The sequence below is a fragment of the Mytilus californianus genome, unplaced genomic scaffold (genome assembly GCF_021869535.1).
Source record: "Mytilus californianus isolate M0D057914Y unplaced genomic scaffold, xbMytCali1.0.p SCAF_22, whole genome shotgun sequence".
In the NCBI taxonomy this organism is placed as follows: Eukaryota; Metazoa; Mollusca; class Bivalvia; order Mytilida; family Mytilidae; genus Mytilus; species Mytilus californianus.
In genome coordinates, this window is record NW_026262671.1 from 1,946,975 (window position 1) to 1,968,071 (window position 21,097).

Below are 21,097 nucleotides of genomic sequence, written 5' to 3' on the forward strand. Positions count from 1 at the left end.
AGCCTATCGAGGTCCAAAAGAAAACAATAATTTGAAGTTTGCTAGAATTATTTGAATGGTGCAAATACTCCGTGCATATTGAGAACAACCAATCAGTGAGCAATTAATAAAAGAAGTTAACTAAACTAAACAAAGTTGGTAAACTTACATGGTAAGTAACAGGGAATATGGTCTGCAGGTTGAAAAGTCGTATGCGCAAAACAAACGACGTCGTATAATATTATAACGCATATAATCAAGAAGAATCTGGCGGACACAATGTTTTTACAGACCAATTCAATATTTCATACAGCAACTGTGAATGCACATATTTCTATTTTTACGACAGAAAATAAAACACAAATAAAAATACAAGACATAACTGGCAGTGAGTACATATGTGGCCGCAGGACAATACAATATGTATCGTTACTAGTCTTTATGTATTTTTTCTGGTTTTTTGTTGTTGTTTTGTTTACATGCGTGCATTTTTATCTGATTCATCTGTTCGTTTTGGGAAAGCTACGTTTGAATTGTTTAATTTATTGTCGCTCTTTTTGATTTAAAACATACAATCTTTCTGATTATTACTAATTAAACATGATGAATCAGAATTAAAACTTTAAAATAATTTGGTGGAACCACCAAAAATAATTGAAAATGGAAACGGGGAATGTTTCAAAGAGACAACAACCCGACCAAAAGAGCAGAAAACAACCAAAGGCCACCAATGGGTCTTAAACACAGCGAGATAATCCCATACCGGAGACTAACAAAGGCCAAAGGCTCCTGACTTGGGACAGTCGCACAAAATGCGGCCATGTTAAACATGTGAGATATCAGCCCTCCCCTATACCTCTAGTCGATGTAGAATAAAAAAAAATAACATAGCACTACGCACAATAAAACTCAAGTCCGATTTTAGAATAGGTATAACAGAAGAAAGTAAGAAAAATGACAATGCTGCATACACGAACAAAGAACTTTTTGCAGTCACTGACATGCCATTTCAGACCTCTGCCTTCATCATATTCGTCTTGGTGACCAGATGTTAGGTCATTCACAACGAACATGCCAATGGGTTTTTTGTGGAATTCCGGTGTTGCTCTATATCTTTTTCCGATCGCTGTTACAAAGACTTTTATGTTCTTGATCGATTGTTTGTTGGGTGTTTAACGTCCATCGGCAAGTATTTCATGGATGTTCAGGACGAAAACAATTACAAAAATATATAATAAGTTGGACCTTAGTACAGGCCGTCCGGTATAAAGGTTAAGAAAATGTTGGCTGCCACTGGAAAATTAGGCAATATTGGAAAGGGACAGACATTTTGCCTTGCAACAGGCCACCTACGAACCCCTCGAAGAGTTGTTGTAAGGGTTTTAAACGTGCAGAGAGCATGACATTCTCTCTACAAGAAGCATCGGATTTGACGTCCCCATTCTGACTGGACGTGTATGCGTACTTGTCCATCCCGAACAGCAAAACGGACGCCCAACCTCGACAAGGGTTTTACAGACGGTCATATCTAGAATAAGACCAAGAGTAACCCTATTGCGATCCGTGACAAAGGGTCAAAATCGTGTAGTACACGCCTAAATCGTGAAAGTTGGCAGGTATGAATAATCCCTGTCACCTATTATTGTTCGTGTTAAACCTTTGGTATATCATTACATGAGCAATACACAGAATGCTTAACTTGAAATAGTTTGATACTTTTACATTAATCATTGAATATGTTATAGAGGGTACTTACTATACAGAGTAATAATAATCGCCACTGTTGTATTCTGTTTAATAATTCTGTCATACACAGGTCGACAAAATAAGACAAGAACTTTAACTTAATGAGCACTTTCAAGACTTATGTAGAGATGTTTTATATTGCTTTGGAGGAGTCAATATCATAACAAATAGTTGGAACTCACAAAAAACAAACTAAACATTTATATTTTTAATCAAACCACGCAACATTGTAGTGCAGTTACATAAAATGGCATCACAAAAAAATCCAAACGGTTAACAAATAAAACACAGATTGTGCAAGGAAGATTTCGTCCTAGCTTTTGAGATCTATTCACTACAGGGTGTCACATGCACTTTAAATTCTACACAGAAAATTTTGATTTATTACTAATCATCAAATTGAAATCTCATGAAGTAAGTTGATTTACAGATCTGAAAAAAAAGTGTTGAGAAGACGCAAAATGCAGCTAGTTAATGAAATAAAGAGAGAAGAAAACAGAATTTACCGCAATATACGAAAACGAAAGGGGGTCATAATGTGTTCGTCAATTTGATTCCAATATATTGAAGAGAATTCAAATCACATACGGAGAAAATGTTTTGCAATATATATATAATAAAATTGATGATTATGAATGTGCAAAATTGCAGTTGCCACAAAACAAAAATAATGTGTAAACAGCGGAAGATCTTGACAATTATGTTCTAAGCTAATATAACTGTTACATATAATTCGCACAAGTCTTTTTTTTTAATTTTGGTCCGAAACTGGGGACTGGATGAATTTTCTCCTTTTCTGAATAACTACAATGATGAGAACCTTTTTTCATACAATAAAGATAAACTCAAATCGAAATGATAATTTCAATTGAAAATCTTATTGATAATGTAGCAAGCATTAAATTGTTGAGGATGTCACTGATGTGTCTTCATCGAAGAAAGGATTTAATTCCCGGGGGTAAAGGGAGATTTTCTATTCCGATATCAATGTTGTAACATCGTTTCGCCAGTGTTTTTCTAATGGTCCTTTTGCATTGCCTTAGTAAAGTAAATTGCAACAAATATTGAGCTGTTATCCAGTCTATAAGTTGTGTCATTTTATGACCTAATTGTACATCAGGAGAGAACAGAAACCAGTCCTGAGGAATCCATGCGCTAGCATTGATTAACAGGTATACAGTATCGGAATTGTTACCATAGGCGGCAGCAGTGATTGGCCGAAATTCATGACCGTCAACATTTGCACCGGCGTTTATAAGTTTCACGACGGTTTGCAATAATTCTCTTTGTTCTCTTGATCTTTGCAAGAGACTAAGATATCTCCCTTGAAGAAAATCTATTGTTCGACCGTCATAACTAAATTGTGTAGCTCTGACAATATCGACATTACTTCTGCTCAAATAATCGCAAGCAATAGTCAATGGAGTTTTATTATTGGTATCATAATAATCTAAGGAGCAGTTATTGTCTACTAGAAGGTTGACGATATTTTGATGATCCAATGCCACTGCCATATGTAATGGCGTCCATCCTTTAATGTCGCTTGCATCTATATCAGCCTTGTGTTTTAATAACACTGAAGTCACTTCTATTGATCCAACTTCTACGGCACGGTGTAATGGGGTCCTATAACAGCTGTCCCTAAAGTTTATATTACAACCAGATAGAATAAGCAATTCAGCTACTTCTACATGTCCGTAGTGACTTGCAATTGTTAACGGTGACATCTGATCGGCATCCATCACATTCGGATCAACCTCGTTTTCGATTAGCTTCCTGATTACGTTTGGCAAACCTTCCCTTGCAGCTAGATGAATTGGTTGAGGATACGGAAATTCATCAACCGGTAAATATAGGTCGCAACCATTGTCTATTAATTGTATTGCGATGTTTTCGTGTCTAAGTTCTATAGCATGCGTCAGTGGTGTCCTGGTAAATATGATTTCAGCATCAATATTAACTCCATCCTGAATCAGTTGTTGAAGTTTTTCACTGTCTTGCTTTTCTATGGCACCAACCATGGCAAACTGTTTGGCTTTTTGTTTCATTTTCTCTGTAAGGAAAAGAGTATTCTATTCTATATATACTTGTCCAATAACATATTCTTTCAATTTAAGTTTTTTATGATAATAAACTATGAGTTAAAAATAAACTCCTTGAAACTTATATGTTCATCTTAAGAGCATACACTCATAGTCAAAATAAATAACACTGCATTCGCACACAAATGTTTCAAATCACACACAAACAATGAGCAAATTATGACATACTTTTCCCGCATATTACATCAGGGTATGGTTGAGTAGTATATCATAATTTAAAAAAACGACGGTGTGAAAAACATTTGTTTTACACTGGTGGTGACTCTTTCAATGAACTAATCTTAAATGGAATCAAGAAAATTTTACAACCAGTTGTATGATAAGCTCTACTTATAGACATTAGCATGGCTTCACTTAAAAAAATCATGCCGGAAACAGGTTTTTTTTTGGAATTTCTGTAAAATTGAACATATATGGTTTAAATCTCCGGACGTGACTGGACGATTCAATTTTTGGAAGAATTTATGCCAATTGTTTTTTTTTTTATTTTCCATATCAAAAGCACGTCCTTTATGCCCTTATCTATTAAAAATTTCAACAATATAGTGCAACATAAAATAGCAATTTACTCTGAGAAAAGCACGAACGTGTATCCTCAAAAGATTATTTTAATTCATAACTTTTTCTGCAGACATGTACTGCTCATGCTGACCATGTAACATGATTCCTCAATGCAATTGTCATTTGCATTTACTATAATTTTATGTGTTTCTCTTTAAGTAAAATTTAGCAATTGTTAACCTTCTTGTTTCCGATCTCTTTGAGCTCTCAGCACAGCGATGATGTCATCTTGGTCTGAGTTCTGTTGTACTTCCGGTACAGCTGGTGCAGGTGGTAGGTCTTGAATGGTAACATATAAAATTAAAAAAATAAATAAACAGTTTGTGTGTTAGAATAAACTAATGAAAAACGATTGAAAAAATATTTTGGATAAAACAAAGAAAATGAAACACATATAAATGAAACAAAGCAAAGAAAAAAGCAAAACAAAACCAACAATAATATGTCCATAGTAAACGGATGCCCCACTCGCACTATTATTGTCTATGCTCAGTTGACCGTAAAATTGCTCTGTGTTCATATGCACCAAATTAATAATATGCTATTTTAATTTGTAAGGCTAAACAAAAAAGGTGCGTGCTTCGTTAAGTAGTTTGGTTTTCTTGAAGAAGAAAAACAGGGTAGCTAGATAGGAATTATTTTGCATTTTTGTTAAGGGAGCTACCATTTGATTTTTATGGGGGGGGGGGGGGGGGGGGGGGGGGGGGGGGGGGGGGGGGGGCTAGGATGAAAAATGTTGTCCTGGATTTTTTTTAGCTGTAATTTCTATCCTGCCTTTTTATTTTTCACTCTATTCAGTCCTGCCTTTTTTATTTTAGTTTATCCTGACTTTTTTTTACCTAAATTGTCGTCCTGACTTTTTTTTTGCAAGTGTCTCATCCTGCCTTTTTTTTTTACTCAAAACTCCTGTCCTGCCTATTTTTTTCAAATTTCATCCTAGCCCCCCTCCCCATAAAAATCAAATGGTAGCTCCCTAACCTTCAGTTGACATTGAAACCTGTAAATATTTAATAACAACTGGAAGTGCCCATAGCAACTTACGAGTATGTAGTAAACACACTTGAGACACTAATTTGCAATATTTTAGGTTTTCCCTCAGCTTGCTTGTGTTAAAATTGGTGATGTATTACAAGATTAATATCGAAATAAGGATAACATAATTTAAAGAAATGAATGAATATGGCAAGCCGTTTTACAATTTATTCGAATTTCAAGATATCTCCTATAATATATAAGATATCTCCTTTAATATATAAGATATCTTATATAATTTTATTTTCATAAGATATCTTATATATTATATGAGATATCTTATATATTATATAAGATATTTTTAATGTTATATAAGATATCTTATAAAGAAAATTATATGAGATATCTTATAAACTATATAAGATATCTCATAAACTATATAAGATATCTCATAAACTATATAAGATGTCTCATAAACTATATATGATATCTTATAAACTATATAAGATATCTTATAAAGTTTGAGATATCTTGAAGTAAGAATAAGTAGCAAAACGGCTTGCCTTTTTTCGATGTCGTCGCGAATACATGACCAACAAGAATATGTACACGGATGCCCATCTCGCACTATCATTTTCTATGTTCAATGGACCGTGTAATTAGGGTCAAAACTCTAATTTGACATTAAAATTGGATAGGTCATATGATAGCTGGAACATGTGTACTAAGTTTAAAGTTCATTGGACTTCAAATTCATCAAAAACTACCCTGACCAAAAACTTTAACATTAAGCGGGCTAGACCGAGATTGAGATTGAAAAACATAATGCCCAAACTTAGCCTAGGGGCATAAAAATAGGACGTCCCTCTACAAAATTGTGGATGTACTCAAGCAAGAACAAACAGTCCACATCAGACGAAAGCCGAACATTGGTAAAAAGTCGCCATTAAAGAGCAATAGATTCAATATCCAATTCATTGAAGAATTCAACTATTAGACTATTTTGTAGATCTTGTCTGGTTGGTCCCTTATGCTGTTCAAACTTTGTATCTATCTGTTGTAGTTTTAAAGATTAAAGGCAAATACGCAAAAAATGGTAAAAATTATCATTAAAGGGCAATAACTATGATAAGGAGTCAATTGATGATTCCGCTTTGTTTGACTCATTGTAAGATCATATATTGCTGATTTGTTTTGCTGTTTAAAAGTTTCTCTCTATCTATTATAATAGTTTTCAAGGTAATAGGCAAAATGAAAAAAAAACATGGTAGTAAAACTCGTCATTTTAGGGCAATAACTCTAATAAGAAATTGTCTGAACATTTCTGTCCCCGTCAGATTTTCTCTATTCATAGCGATTTTCAAAATAATAGACAAAACTTACATTTTACCCGTATGCTCTATTTGTAGCCATGGCAGCCATCATTGTTGGCGGGCAGAGTTATCAGACAAATTTTTCAAAACTATATACCCCAATGATAATTATGACCAAGTTTGGTTAAATGTGACAAAGCAGTTAAACAGAAGATGGTCTTTGTAAAAGTTAAGGGACGACGATGACAGACGAAGGACGCCAAAAGACCTTCGGGCCATGTGACCTAAAAATAAGAGTAAATATTTTAGTGATAAAATTTATTCAAATCACCAATACCACTTGAGCAAGCCACTTGAATTACTACACGTGCAAATGGTATTGAAAACAGGCAGACATATTGATAATGCATTCAGCTAGTTATATAAATCAAAATCAAATATTGTTTACCCCGCTTTAAAATGGTACATGGCAATAAACAGCTATGCAAATCACTCAAATATTGCGAGAACACTAGTAAAATAAAATCGGAACATATCTTAAGATACACTGGCATGTAAATTATTTGTTTCTTTCAAAAGGTAAAAAGACATGGAAGATGAAATATATGTCAACGACCAAACAAACAAAACAAAAAACAATTTGAAATTTCGCTCTGTCAGAAAATAATTGTCAACGGCTTTTTTAAATTATAATAAAACCAAAAACCATTGGTCAGAAAGATTTTGATTAAAACGAGGTCGACCAATCACAATGTTTTATTGTACACATGTTCACAATGTTACCAATATTATGAATAATAAGGAATCTCTTCATCGTAAGAACATCTTCAGGGCAGGAGGCAGGGACAGTTTACTGATAGCGTTATCTATATCGTCACATGTTGTTGCAAACAACTTTCTTATTGTCCGTTTACATTGCCAACTTAATGTTAGCTGAACAACACTTTGAAATTCAATCCATTCTGACAACTGATGCATTTCAAATCCGAGTTGGACTGATGAAACTGGTTGCCAGTTTTGTGGAATCCATGCTCCTGAATTTATCAACATCTGTACAGTGCCTGTATGATCTGCCATTGCAGCTACGGTGATAGGAAGGCTCTGGTGTCCATCGGAATTTGAAAGACTTTGACTTCCATCAATGTTAGCACCTTTATTAATAAGGGTCGTAACCATGGAAAGAGTTTCTCTGTCTTCCTTTGGACGTTGCAACAGACTTAAATATCTACCTTGCATAAAGTCCCTTTTCCTTGCTTCATAGCTGAATTGTGTTGCTCTAATAATGTCATAGTTTTTCCTGCTTAAAAAGTCACATGCTATACAGAGTGGTGTTCTCCCATTCACGTCAGAAGTTTCAAGCTTACACTTGTTTTCCAATAAAATATTTACAATTTCTTGAAAGTTCAAAGCAAGTGCTAAATGTAACGGTGTCCATCCTTTGTGGTCGATTATATTCATATCGGCCTTATTTCTAATTAAAATTTTTACCACCTCGATTGATTCACTTTCGACTGCACGATGGAGCGATGTTCTGCCACAACTATCTTGAAAGTTAATATCTGAGTCGTATTTTATCAGTTGATTAACTACATTGGTTCGACAATAATAACTCGCCAGAATTAAAGGTGTCATTTTGTCCGTGTCACAAATATCAAGATCAACATCCATTTCGATCAATTTCTCAGCAACCTCGGACAAATCTTCCCTTGCTGCGAGGTGGATTGGTTGAAAGTAAGGAAAATGATTTACGGTAAGTTTAGGATCACATCCATTTTCAAGTAAAAGTATCGCTATATCCCCGTGTTTTAATTCAATTGAGTGTGTCAGTGGGGTTTTCGTGTACATTATCTGAGCATCAATATTAACTCCTTCGACGATCAATTGTTTGACCTTTTGACTGTCTCGTCTCTCGATTGCGCCAACTAGAGCAAACTGCATGGCCTTTTGTCTCATCCTCTCTACAGAAGTAAAATAAGTCGAGTGTATTACAGAAGTTCTGAATTATTTGTTTTCTTTTATATTTCTTAATGCAATTTAGCTCTATTCTTATTTTTGGGGTCCATTTGTCACTATTCTTTGTCTTTAAGCACTTCATTATTCTTTTTTTTTTTTATTAAAAACATTTTCTCTTTCTTTATTTTTTCATCCTATTATTCTATATTATATAAACCCCCCAACAAGACCCTCATACAGTACACACAAAGTAATTTAGTAAAATATTGGTGATTGTGGGTGAGCATCTACAAGAATTATTCTCTGTATATATTACATATAGATAATACATGACATGTGTTATCCCCGTAAATAACCAGCATTTGCTCTGACTCATAGTGAATTGCTCAACACCATCATGATTGTTAACTGAATCGCATTATGAGTACTGTAATTTACATGGAAATGATAAAAACGCCTATCTTAAAACTAAAATCAGTGGTCACCAAGAGACACAAAAAACAAAAAGAGGCGTGTACAGTAAAAACTTAGAACTGAAGTTTTGGATAAACATATTATATAAATTCTGGGTAATTCATATTTTTAACAATTCCGAGTATTACAAATTCCTATCAATTCTGAGAATTACAAATTCCTATCGATTTTAGGTATTACAAATTCTTGTCGATTCTGAATATTACAAATTCCTATCGATTCTGAGTATTGCAAATTCCTATCGATTTTGAGTATTGCAAATTCCTCTCGATTCTGAGTATTACAAATTCCTATGAATTCTGAGTATTACAAATTCCTATCGATTTTAGGTATTACAAATTCTTACCGAATTTTGAGTATTACAAATTCCTAACGATTCTGAGTATTACAAATTCCTATCGATTCTGAGTATTGCAAAATTCCTTTCGATTCTGAGTATTACAAATTCCTATCGATTCTGAGTATTACAAATTCCTAACGATTCTGAGTATTACAAATTCCTATCGATTCTGAGTATTACAAATTCCTATCTATTCTGAGTATTACAAATTCCTATCGATTCTGAGTATTACAAATTCCTATCGATTCTGAGTATTAAAAATTCCTATCGATTCTGAGTATTACAAATTCCTATTGATTTTTGGAAATGCCAATTCCTATGAATTTTGGGTAATACGACCTTCTTTTGTTCATCCTATCAAAACCGGTGGCCTCTTGCGTTCTGGAAATAACAGTTTCTCCTGTTTCGCCAGCTCATATCTAGTTCCTACACAAATTGTTTTAAAAACCCATTTTCAATCAGAAAAGTGATTCTAGAGTGATGACATTGCATTCAAAATATATTACACGACATGGCATACAATAGTTTTAAAATACACTCCTGATGATGTTGCAACGGAAAATTAGTAGTTTATTACAAATATCCCGGTATATTAAGCTCGTTCAAGGAATTACTGAAAATCCTAGCTATAGATATTTTTGCATGAACACATCGATCGTTTCTTTTATCAGAAAAGTACATCTAATAATAGTAACAAAAGTCAACACAATCCCAAACATAACAAATAGAACTGCAAGCAACATGAAAAAAAAAACAAATATCCATGAAAAGCAAAAAATAAAAATAAAAAAGCAAATTGTTTTTGCAATATAATTCGTGACATGCTTTATACAAAAATAAGAAAATATGGTATGGTTGCGACAACATTCCACCAGAGACCAAATGACGCAGAAGATTATACGCTGTTCAAATATTGATAAGGAGATGTGGTGCAGCAGTGAGACAGGAACCCAACATTACAAAACATATATGTTCGCTAGTTCAATTAGTTATTTGTCTTAGTTTACCTTCTTGTACAGGATCGACTCTGGCTTCTAACATAGCCATGATGTCTTCTTCGTCCTCTCTTTGTCGTAAAGCAGGGACAGCTGGTGCCGGTGGAAGATCGGTTGTGTTGTTATTGGCTTGGTTGTCCATCATAGTGATAACTGGAATGATAAAAAAAAATGTTCAAATTCAAGAAGATATAATGGTAAATCGTGAAGCTATATCATCATTCATATTAAGTAACACTCACATTTTAATTTTACATAAATCGATTTCGACAAACAGGCCGTTTTTTTAGAATATGTATTTCACATTTGCCGCCGTGTCGGCCATGTTGCATCTTTAATGTGACCTGATTACTTTTAGGAACGGTCAATTGTATGATACACGTAATAATCCAGTCAGTGAAACGGTTTCAAATAAGCTTTTCACACATTTCCTTATTGTTTCATACAAAACAGATGTGTCCTTGTAACATGTTCTAACGACAATCCTTACATGCATTTTACAACAAAATAGTGGCATGTAGGTTGAAAGGAGAACCGGGCTGAAGTACGTTCACTATTCACTATTCACTTTTCACTATTCAAAATTCATGAATAGTGAACTGTGTTTTTTTTGCACTATTCACTATTCAAGTTTATTAAATTGTCATGAATAACTGTAGTATCTACTTGTATATACAAAAATTAGAAAAAATTGGTATGATTGACAATGACACAGACATTACATGCTTTAGGTCACCGTACGGCCTTCAGCAATGTGCAAATCCCATACCGCATAAATCATAAATGTAAAAGGAATTCAAAAGATAAAAAACTAACGGGATAATTGTTATTCTTCTAAACGATTGCAAAAATATCCATGATTTTTTACTTATATTATATATATATATTTCTAACGACACAATATTTTCATGTTATCAATCTATATCATAAAATAAAATATTTTTATGAGTAATCATTTAATAAATAAATATTATTTTGCAAACGATAATTTAGATAGGTTTGCAGTCAAAAACGAAAGTAACGTAAGTAGAAATCTCTATTGAATTATATAGTATTAAGGTATAAAGAGAAAAGATATTTGTTAGGCCTATCCCTTTTTAATATTTAGACTGAATTATTTATTTTTTACGTAACATTACATTTGATCATGCATCTAAAACCCACTTATGCATATATCTAGAAGTTTACGGTACAATTGTCGCACTCAGTTTGTTACGTATATTTCTAGGGGTGGGGTCTACTTTTATTCATAAAGCATTAAAGTGAGCATTCGTTTCAGACTCATTTCACTATCAAGATGTCCACACTTAACGTATTTTTTTTCACTCCCCTGACACAAGGTGTACCGTTCAGTCCGTAGATTACGTCTTTGAGTGCCAATAATTCTTTTCAAATTCTCAAAAATTTACACATTTATATTTAAAAAATATTATCAATATGAAAAGTCTAGAAGTGGTAATATACACAAGTAATGAAAGTTTCGTATAAAAAACTAGGGGTGTTTCCCTAAAGAAAAATCTAATAATAGCACTAATAGGAGATCTATGTTATACTACGCCCGAATACCAAAAACATCTCAAACAACGACGAACCGAACCTAAGAAAAAATACACCACAGATCACGTTACGATCGAGTTTTGAACCCCCGTATCCCCTAATTACAGGTATATCCTATATATCACAAGAAAGGTAATAAAATGAGGAACAAAAGCTATATAGTGAATATGTGGCACAGATGCAATTTAAGGGGTAACGAGCGACCGAAAACCGAAAACGGCCGAACCTAAGAAAAAATACACCACAGATCACGTTACGATCGAGTTTTGAACCCCCGTATCCCCTAATTACAGGTATATCCTATATATCACAAGAAAGGTAATAAAATGAGGAACAAAAGCTATATAGTGAATATGTGGCACAGATGCAATTTAAGGGGTAACGAGCGACCGAAAACCGAAAACGGCCGAACCTAAGAAAAAAAAACAACACAAAACTCGGTATTCGGGCGCTTCATTATCCCTTACACTGAATACATGTATGTGCCCTATATTCACTATATAGCTTTTGTTCCTCATTTTATAAGCTTTCTTATGGTATATAGGATATACCTGTTATTAGGGGATTCGGGGGTTCAAAACTCGATCGTAACGTGATTTGTGCTGTATTTTTTCTAAGGTTCGGCCGTTTTCGATATTCGGGCGCTTCATTATCCCTTAAACCGGATCTGTGCCCTATATTCACTATATAGCTTTTGTTCCTCATTTTATAAGCTTTCTGATGGTATATAGGATATACCTGTAATTAGGGGATTCGGGGGTTCAAAACTCGATCGTAATGTGATTTGTGTTATATTTTTTCTGAGGTTCGGCCGTTTTCGATATTCGGGTGCTTCATTATCCCTTAAACCGGATCTGTGCCCTATATTCACTATATAGCTTTTGTTCCTCATTTTATAAGCTTTCTTATGGTATATAGGATATACCTGTAATTAGGGGATTCGGGGGTTCAAAACTCGATCGTAACGTGATTTGTGTTGTATTTTTTCTAAGGTTCTGCCGTTTTCGATATTCGGGTGCTTCATTATCCCTTAAACCGGATCTGTGCCCTATATTCACTATATAGCTTTTGTTCCTCATTTCATAAGCTTTCTTATGGTATATAGGATATACCTGTAATTAGGGGATTCGGGGGTTCAAAACTCGATCGTAATGTGATTTGTGTTGTATTTTTTCTAAGGTTCGGCCGTTTTCGATATTCGGGCGCTTCATTACCCCTTAAACCGGATCTGTGCCCTATATTCACTATATAGCTTTTGTTCCTCATTTTATAAGCTTTCTTATGGTATATAGGATATACCTGTAATTAGGGGATTCGGGGGTTCAAAACTCGATCGTAACGTGATTTGTGTTGTATTTTTTCTAAGGTTCGGCCGTTTTCGATATTCGGGCGCTTCATTATCCCTTAAACCGGATCTGTGCCCTATATTCACTATATAGCTTTTGTTCCTCATTTTATAAGCTTTCTTATGGTATATAGGATATACCTGTAATTTGTGTCGGTTCGGCGTTGTTTTTGGTTTTTTTTTGGTATTCGGGCGTTCCATAACACAGATCTCCTATTTTTTAGTGCTATTATATTATATTCTTCTTGAGGAAAACACCCCTAGTTTTTTATACGAACCTTTCATTACTTGTATATATTACCTCTTATAGCCTTTTCATATTTTTCTATGTTTTTTTATATATAAATGTGAAAATATGTGAGTACAGGTATTTTTAATTGGAAAATGAGATTTTGAAAAGAATTATTGGCACTTTGAGACAGAATAATTCTTTTGCCCTCCCCTAACACAAGGTGTACCGTTTAGTCGCGGATTTCATTTAGTGTGGACATCCCGATAGAGAAATGATGCCGGAAACGAATGCTCACTTTAATGCGTTATGAATAAAAGTGGACACCACCCCTAAAAATATATGTAACAAACTAAGTGCGACAATTGTACCGTAAGCTTCTAGATATGCATAAGTGGATTTGAGATGCATGATCAAATGCAATTTTACGTAAAAATAAATAATTCTAGATAAAAGGGATAGGCCTAACAAATATCCTATCTCTTTATACCTTAGTACTATATAATACTAGTCCTCGACGTTTTAAGCTGATAGTATTTTAATCGAATTATAGCAATTCATTACACAAAACAAACCAACTTATCGATTTTTTAAATAAAATTATTCTAAAAGGTTACCAATCCAATGCTGTCATTAATTCTTTGAATATTGTTTATATTGGTATTAATATTGTTTTTATCAGTAAATCAAATTCCATTGATCTACAATCTGTCGATTCCTGTATCTTGTCATTGCACAATGTCATGTTTTTCTCTGATCTTAACACTAAATCCATGTTGGATGTGCACTGATTGATAATTTAGTCTTAGATGCATTTTTTTATTAGTTGTTATTTGCTTTGAACTATCTGTTAGTAATTATGAGTACACTCAGATCTGCACTAAGAGTCCTTTTTTGTTGTTGGGATGTTCAAGTACCCGTCCACGTTTACTCTATGTTTTTGTTAATATGTATTTCTATTTGTATCCATCTGATGAGTTAAGCCTTTTACAACTGATTTTTACATCGCAATGACCGTGAGGGCATTCCGATGTATTGTTGCAACAGAGATTTCTACTTACGTAACTTTCGTGGTTGACTTGTAACCGATATATAAATACGCGGACATTATCGAGTGCAAAATAACATTCCTTATCGCCTGTTATAAATTCATTTCTTTTAAATATTTTATTTTATAACATAAATTAATAATATGAAAATGTTTTGTCGTTAGAAATATATATATAAGTAAAAAATCATTAATATCTTTTCACTCGTTTAGATGAATTGTGTTAACGCATGCGGAAGAATATCTCAAGAATGGTTTGCGGAAAATTATGAAAGCCTTTTCAATCCAATCTATTAGAAAAATCGAATTATTACAGAAGAGTGTCCACCATGCACTTGCAATGCACTATTATTAGAATAGAAGAATAGAATAATATACAAATGGATGAAAATGATATATACATGTAACTGTTATATACAAATATTAATATAATATATAACAACAAACCAGAGTATACTGATTTGTTTCACTAAAATCAGAGACATATATACTAGATATTAAGATGTATCTGTTACAATATAATAGATTCATCATCCACGCACGAACTTGTTTCAGAAAAAAATATATCTCTGTACATTAACCTCACTTTCACAAGTGCTTGTGACCATCCACAAGAATTTGCGGTCATCCGATGTTCAGTACTTCAGTACTATGATTATAGTTGGTTCTTATGTGGATCTGTTATACTACTGTCCCAGGTTAGGGGAGGGTTGGGATCCCGCTAGCATGTTTTTATATATAAATTACATATTTGTTTTTTGTTCATTTTTTTGTACAATAATTAGGGCGTTAGTTTTCTCGTTTGGATTCTTTTTACATTAGTGATTTCTGGGCCTTTTATAGCTGACTATGCGGTATGGGCTTTGTACATTGTTGAAGGTCGTATGGTGACCTATAGCTGTTAATGTCTGTGTCATTTGGTCTCTTGTAGAGAGTTGTCTTATTGGCAATCATACCACATCTTTTTTTTAATTTTTATATATACAAGTAAATATTAAAGTTATTCAATTTGAATAAACTTGAATAGTGAATAGTGCAAAAAAACACAGTTCACTATTCATGAATTTTGAATAGTGAAAAGTGAATAGTGAATAGTGAACGTACTTCAGCCCGGTGAAAGGAGATACATGTATATGTATAAGAAATCACTAAGACAACAGCCAATGTGTTTGGGTTTAAATCTGATCCAAATTTCTAATGTTTTATTAAATTCGCCCTGGAATTAACATTATCACAGCTTTCCATGTGTACTTTATATGTGTACTATATATCATGTGTGGTAGGGGTGAGTCCCTGAAATAGTTAACTTTTCCATCTTCATAATAAGTGATTAGGTCGAAAAATTAAGATGAAATATATGACAAGGTTGCTGATTAAATCATGAGTATCTGAATTTAATTAAATATAGATTTTTTTTTCACAGATGCCGTTGAAGCCATGGTCGTAAATGCATCAGTATTTTTTGTCAACTTTATGTATCTCTCAATGAAATAGCATAAGCATAATAGCTATATATGCACCTCGAGCAACCGATTCCCCGGGAAATAAACCCATACAAAACTGCAAAATCAAACCAAAATAAACAACACGTGGTCCAGATAGCCTGATTGAAAATACACAAGTAGTGTGGACCTGCTATGGCATACGTTTCTCAAACTGTATATGGTGTCCTTACGATAAATCCGTTAGATGTGCACTGATTGATAATTAAGTTTGGGAGAACATGTTTTATAAATTAGTTGTAATTAGCTTTGTACTAGCTTTCAGAATGCGATTACTCTTAAATTGGTGATTTGTGTCTATTGTTTTTTTATTAGTCTGTTTTTAATCGTTTCGTATCGATCTATTGACTCAATGCAAAGTTATTCATTTTAAAAAGCATCCTCCCCTCCCCCGAAAAGAAAATCGAAATGGCCTTATATATATTTTTATATTTAACCAGTTTTAAGTGCGCAAATATCTCCATCTTTGCCTTTCTTGACCATATGTCGTAAAACTTATCATAAAACACATACTTGAACAAGGACAACAAACAACAAACGGCACATAAGTTGGACTACCCAACACCTCCTCATTTTAATGTGAATGTCAAAATTTCATGTCGCCCTTTATCGTAGTCGATTCACTTTGAAAAATCGGCATAGCGTATCCGTTGTTTATTTGTTCTCGTCCTATATAGGTAATAAACAACAAATAATCCGGCGGGTGCCACAAGTGGAGCGGGAACTGCTTGTGATTTCAGGGCCGGATCCAGGATTTGTGAAATGGTGATTAATCCCATAAAACGGATTACTTGGACGATTTTATGCCAAAATTCATATAAATCGTGAAAACATGACATAATAATTGTTTTGGCTACCACCCTCCGGCCTTTTGGATCAGCCACTGCATTTTGGTGTACCTAAGTTAACCACCGGAATGTGTTGTGGTTTATATTTCTCACACTCTATTCTTTTATGGGTAGTAGTTTGTGGGCTGTTGTTGTTTTTCCGTCTTTTTCCTGTTTGACCATTGTGTTGACTGTTTTCATTCTGCTTAATGTGCTCTGACATCAGCGTTTAACGCATTAAAGTACAGTATTCGACAATCGATCGATACAATTACAGTTTGCTTTTTTTAATTGATCGTAACGATATAATCGATTTATAATGATAGAACAGCAATCCTGAAGTCTATTTAAAATAAATGTGGAATTTGTCCATGAGACACAGATGATGCCCTCGCTTGCATATAACATTATAAAAGGATATAACTCAAGAACTGTAAAAGTGAAGCTATCCAAATTTGTACTTGATCTCAGTTTTGTGGTAACAAGTATTGTGCATAAGTTTCATAACATTTGGTTGAGGCAAACTGAAGTTAGAGAACAGAAACAAATATTTCAGGAATTTTTCCACTTGTAAAGGGGCATAACTCTAGAACGGTAAAAGTGACGCCACCAAAATTCAAACTTCATCTGCGTTTTGTGGTAATAAGCATTGTGTATAAGTTTCATAACATTTGGTTGAGGCAAACTAAAGAGAGAGAACGGAAACAAAAATTTCAGCAATTTTTCCATTTGTAAATGGGCATAACTCTAGAACGGTAAAAGTGACGCTACCAAAATTCTAACTTCATCTGTGTTTTGTGATAATAAGCATTGTGTATAAGTTTCATAAAATTTGGTTGAGGCAGACTAAAGTTAAAGAACGGAAACGAAAAAATAGCAATTTTTCCATTTGTAAAGGGGCATAACTCTAGAACGGTAAAAGTGACGCCACAAAAATTCAAACTTGATCTATGTTTTGTGGTAATAAGCATTGTGTGTAAGTTTCATAACATTTGGTTGAGGCAAACTAAAGTTAGAGAACGGAAACCAATTTTGGGACGTACGGACGTACATACGTACAGACGGACAAGGGTAAAACTTAATGCCCCTTCCGCGGTTTCATTAAAAATAACTGCCTATTGTAACTATTGATTACTTTGTCATTTATTGAACAACACATTTCTACTTAATTAACTCAATAAAACATCACGAGACGTCTATTATAACGTTTGACACGATCGTTGATCATAATTGATAATTCCGGTGGTCAACTAAATCCTGATACTTGAAAACCAGATGAGACTGTTGATTAAATTGATCAACTCTTAAACGATCGTAACGATTGAATACGATCGATACGATAGCGAGTCTAGAAAGCAAGAAGAGACACTTGATCTCATTGATCAACTCTTAAACCAACTCTAAGAATACAAGGTTGATTGAATAGATTAAGTGATTTCATGCGCGGATTCAGCCCTCTAAGAACAAAAAAAATGTAATTTACAGCCGGTAACCGCATTACTGACACCATTTTTTTTGTCAAACTGAATATGGTCCTCTAACACTCTAACTCTAAGGATCTCTCCAACCCCCTCCCCACACACACACACGTCAAATCCTGGATCCGCGCCTGGAATTGAATGAACATAGGATTTACTAAACAATAGATAGTTATAACTGTAAAAAGTCTATTAATTTTACAATAGTGCACAATTTCCGACGTTAGTTCAGAAATATGAAAATATGCGTACAGAAACGGATATCTTTCATCAGAGATTATTAAAAATCTCAAAGGGATGACACCATCACGTGGGTGACACGAATCCGGGTCCGTTCGCCCCGAGGTTCACGTTAGCCCTAGGAGCCCCATAGTACCTGTTCGCCCTGATTTTTATTTCATTTTGTTGTTGTATGTATAATCCATTAAATTATTAGAATAGAATATGTTAAGGGGTGGGTTGATAACTCACTTTTTCCCTTCTTTTTCACAGATCCCACTTTCTTTTACCCCTCAGTATTAATGGCGAATCCAAGGGGGTCCGGGGGTTGGAACCCACCTTTTTTTTTGACGATCAATGCAATTGAATGGGGACATACGGTTGGAACACACCCCCCCCCCCCCCTCCTCCTTAAAAATTGCTGGATCCGCCCCTGCCCGCTATATCCCACATCCCTATTTTTAACCCCTATGTCCCAAATCCCCGCTTTGTTTAACTCCTATTTCCCACATCCCCTATTTTTTGTCCCCTATATCACACATCCCCACTTGGTTTATTCCCTATATGCAACGGCCCATTTTTTTAACCCCCTATATGGGCGCTTTTCAATAAAAGTGCGAATTTCAGACCTAAAAATGGAAAATCAACTTGTTTAAAATTTTATTTTAAGAGTTATTTTGAATACCTCTATTATAGACCTGTTTGTAAATGAAAAGTGCAATCTTAAATACACTTCAAAATGATATTTTTTTCATAATTTATGTACTGTTTCAAAGTGGACATTTGTCCACTACGAAACTGCTTCTAAACGCTATCTTATGGCATTTTAATGTCTCCTATTGACAGTCTAGTTTGATTTATTTTATATACTAGGAAGATCTCATTTTTACTGAATTGGATAACCATTTTTTATCGAGAAAGATTAGACAGTACTTCACATATGAAGGTATAACTCCATTACGAAACGCATCATGGCGAAATGTCCACTACGTAACATACGTAATGGACATTTTGATGAGTTTCGTAGTTGACAAAAACCGTTTCGTAGTGGACAAAAAGTTTCGTAGTTGACATCAACCCTATTCTATGTTGATAAAAACATATTGAAAATTACATGAAACTAACCCTTGTTATTTTTTTTTTGCACGAATATAATTGAAAAAAGAGTAAAAAACGACTGCATGGTAGTGGTAGTGTCCACTACGAAACGTTTTTCTCCCATACTTGTTTCGTAGTTGACCGTTACGTAGTGAACATATTCACATGTTTTATTTTTTCCCCACAATCCCTATATTGCAATAGTAACAACAATGATTATATTCATCAAAGCACATACTAAGCTGTACACTGATATTTTGTTCATAATTTTAAAACCAGATACTGAAGGAGATTTGACCCGTTTCGTAGTGGACATTAGAAAAAATACGGTATCACTCTGGTCCATTTGATGCGCTCTATATTTTTTGCCAACAATTTAACTGCCGTTATAAAAGCATCACTTCTATTGTAAGACCCTAATGTTTATATCCAGTCCATTTCTTGCAAACATTGATTATATAAAAATGTTCATTCGCAAATTTAATGACTTCGTTTCGTAGTGAACATTTTGTCAGGGACACACCTGCTAAAATTAAAAATCATTTGTCAAAAGCTGTTTATTAAAATATGTTGGCTCTAAACATACTTTTGAATAATTATAGAACTTATATTAAGTAAAAATAACATTAATGTCTACCCTTTTTACAATATTTTAGAGTGTGAATGTTGAGTTGGAGACTTAGGGACATGCCATTTTGGTTGTTTTTAACCATTCACGAATGCATATCTTATTAATCTCTCTAAAATAGTATGTTTCTTTGCTTAAAAATGTTAAATGTAATTAAATGTACTGACTGCACAAAAAATGACTTGTAAAGATCAAAAATATTTTTTTTAAAGTGGCTGGGACAAGAGTTCTCGTTTTTATTGAAAAACGCCCATATATCCTAAATCCCAAAATCGTATCATCTCCCTCATCTTAGACTTCATGCAGTATACAATAAGAATTTAAAACCCTGTAAATAACATGTTGAAATTTGTGAATTTCCATAAAAATAAATCACCAACAATACTTAAGTGTAAAACCCAGCGAAGAAGAAAATATCTCTGTCTGAAGACATTCGCATGAAAGCAGAAAATCGATTAGCGTACTGTTTCCATTGGATTTTTTGACATTTCCTTGTTTGGTTTTCCTGATAGATGATCCGTGTATGCTCGTATGAAATAATTTTGGAAAGAGTTTCAATTAGTGAAACATTAAACACAAATATTATTTATCAATTCTATATAATTAGCTAACAAACCTTAAATAACACCCTGAAGCGACTGCACCCTTGGTTTCTGTTCCGGAGAGAAATATCATAGCATTGTCCGTTTTTATTTTTATTTTATTTTATACTTTTTTATCATATGAACGTT

The 21,097-nt window shown here is 33.9% G+C and overlaps 1 protein-coding gene across 2 annotated transcripts; it reads right to left on the reverse strand.

The window, feature by feature from the left end:
* Positions 1–1,926: 1,926 nt before the first annotated feature.
* On the reverse strand, positions 1,927–21,052 carry LOC127732088 (ankyrin repeat and protein kinase domain-containing protein 1-like). 2 transcript variants are annotated; one of them, XM_052241141.1, is made up of 4 exons: positions 20,983–21,052; positions 10,448–10,588; positions 4,569–4,667; positions 1,927–3,778 (listed from the first exon to the last, which is right to left on the reverse strand). In XM_052241141.1, exons 2-4 carry the CDS (start codon positions 10,578–10,580, stop codon positions 2,655–2,657), a joined length of 1,356 nt encoding a protein of 451 aa, XP_052097101.1. In that variant the 5' UTR covers positions 10,581–10,588; positions 20,983–21,052; the 3' UTR covers positions 1,927–2,654. The 2 variants fall into 2 exon arrangements, with proteins under 2 accessions (XP_052097101.1, XP_052097102.1); XM_052241142.1 differs by lacking the exons at positions 1,927–3,778; positions 4,569–4,667 and adding an exon at positions 7,005–8,631.
* Positions 21,053–21,097: the final 45 nt, after the last annotated feature.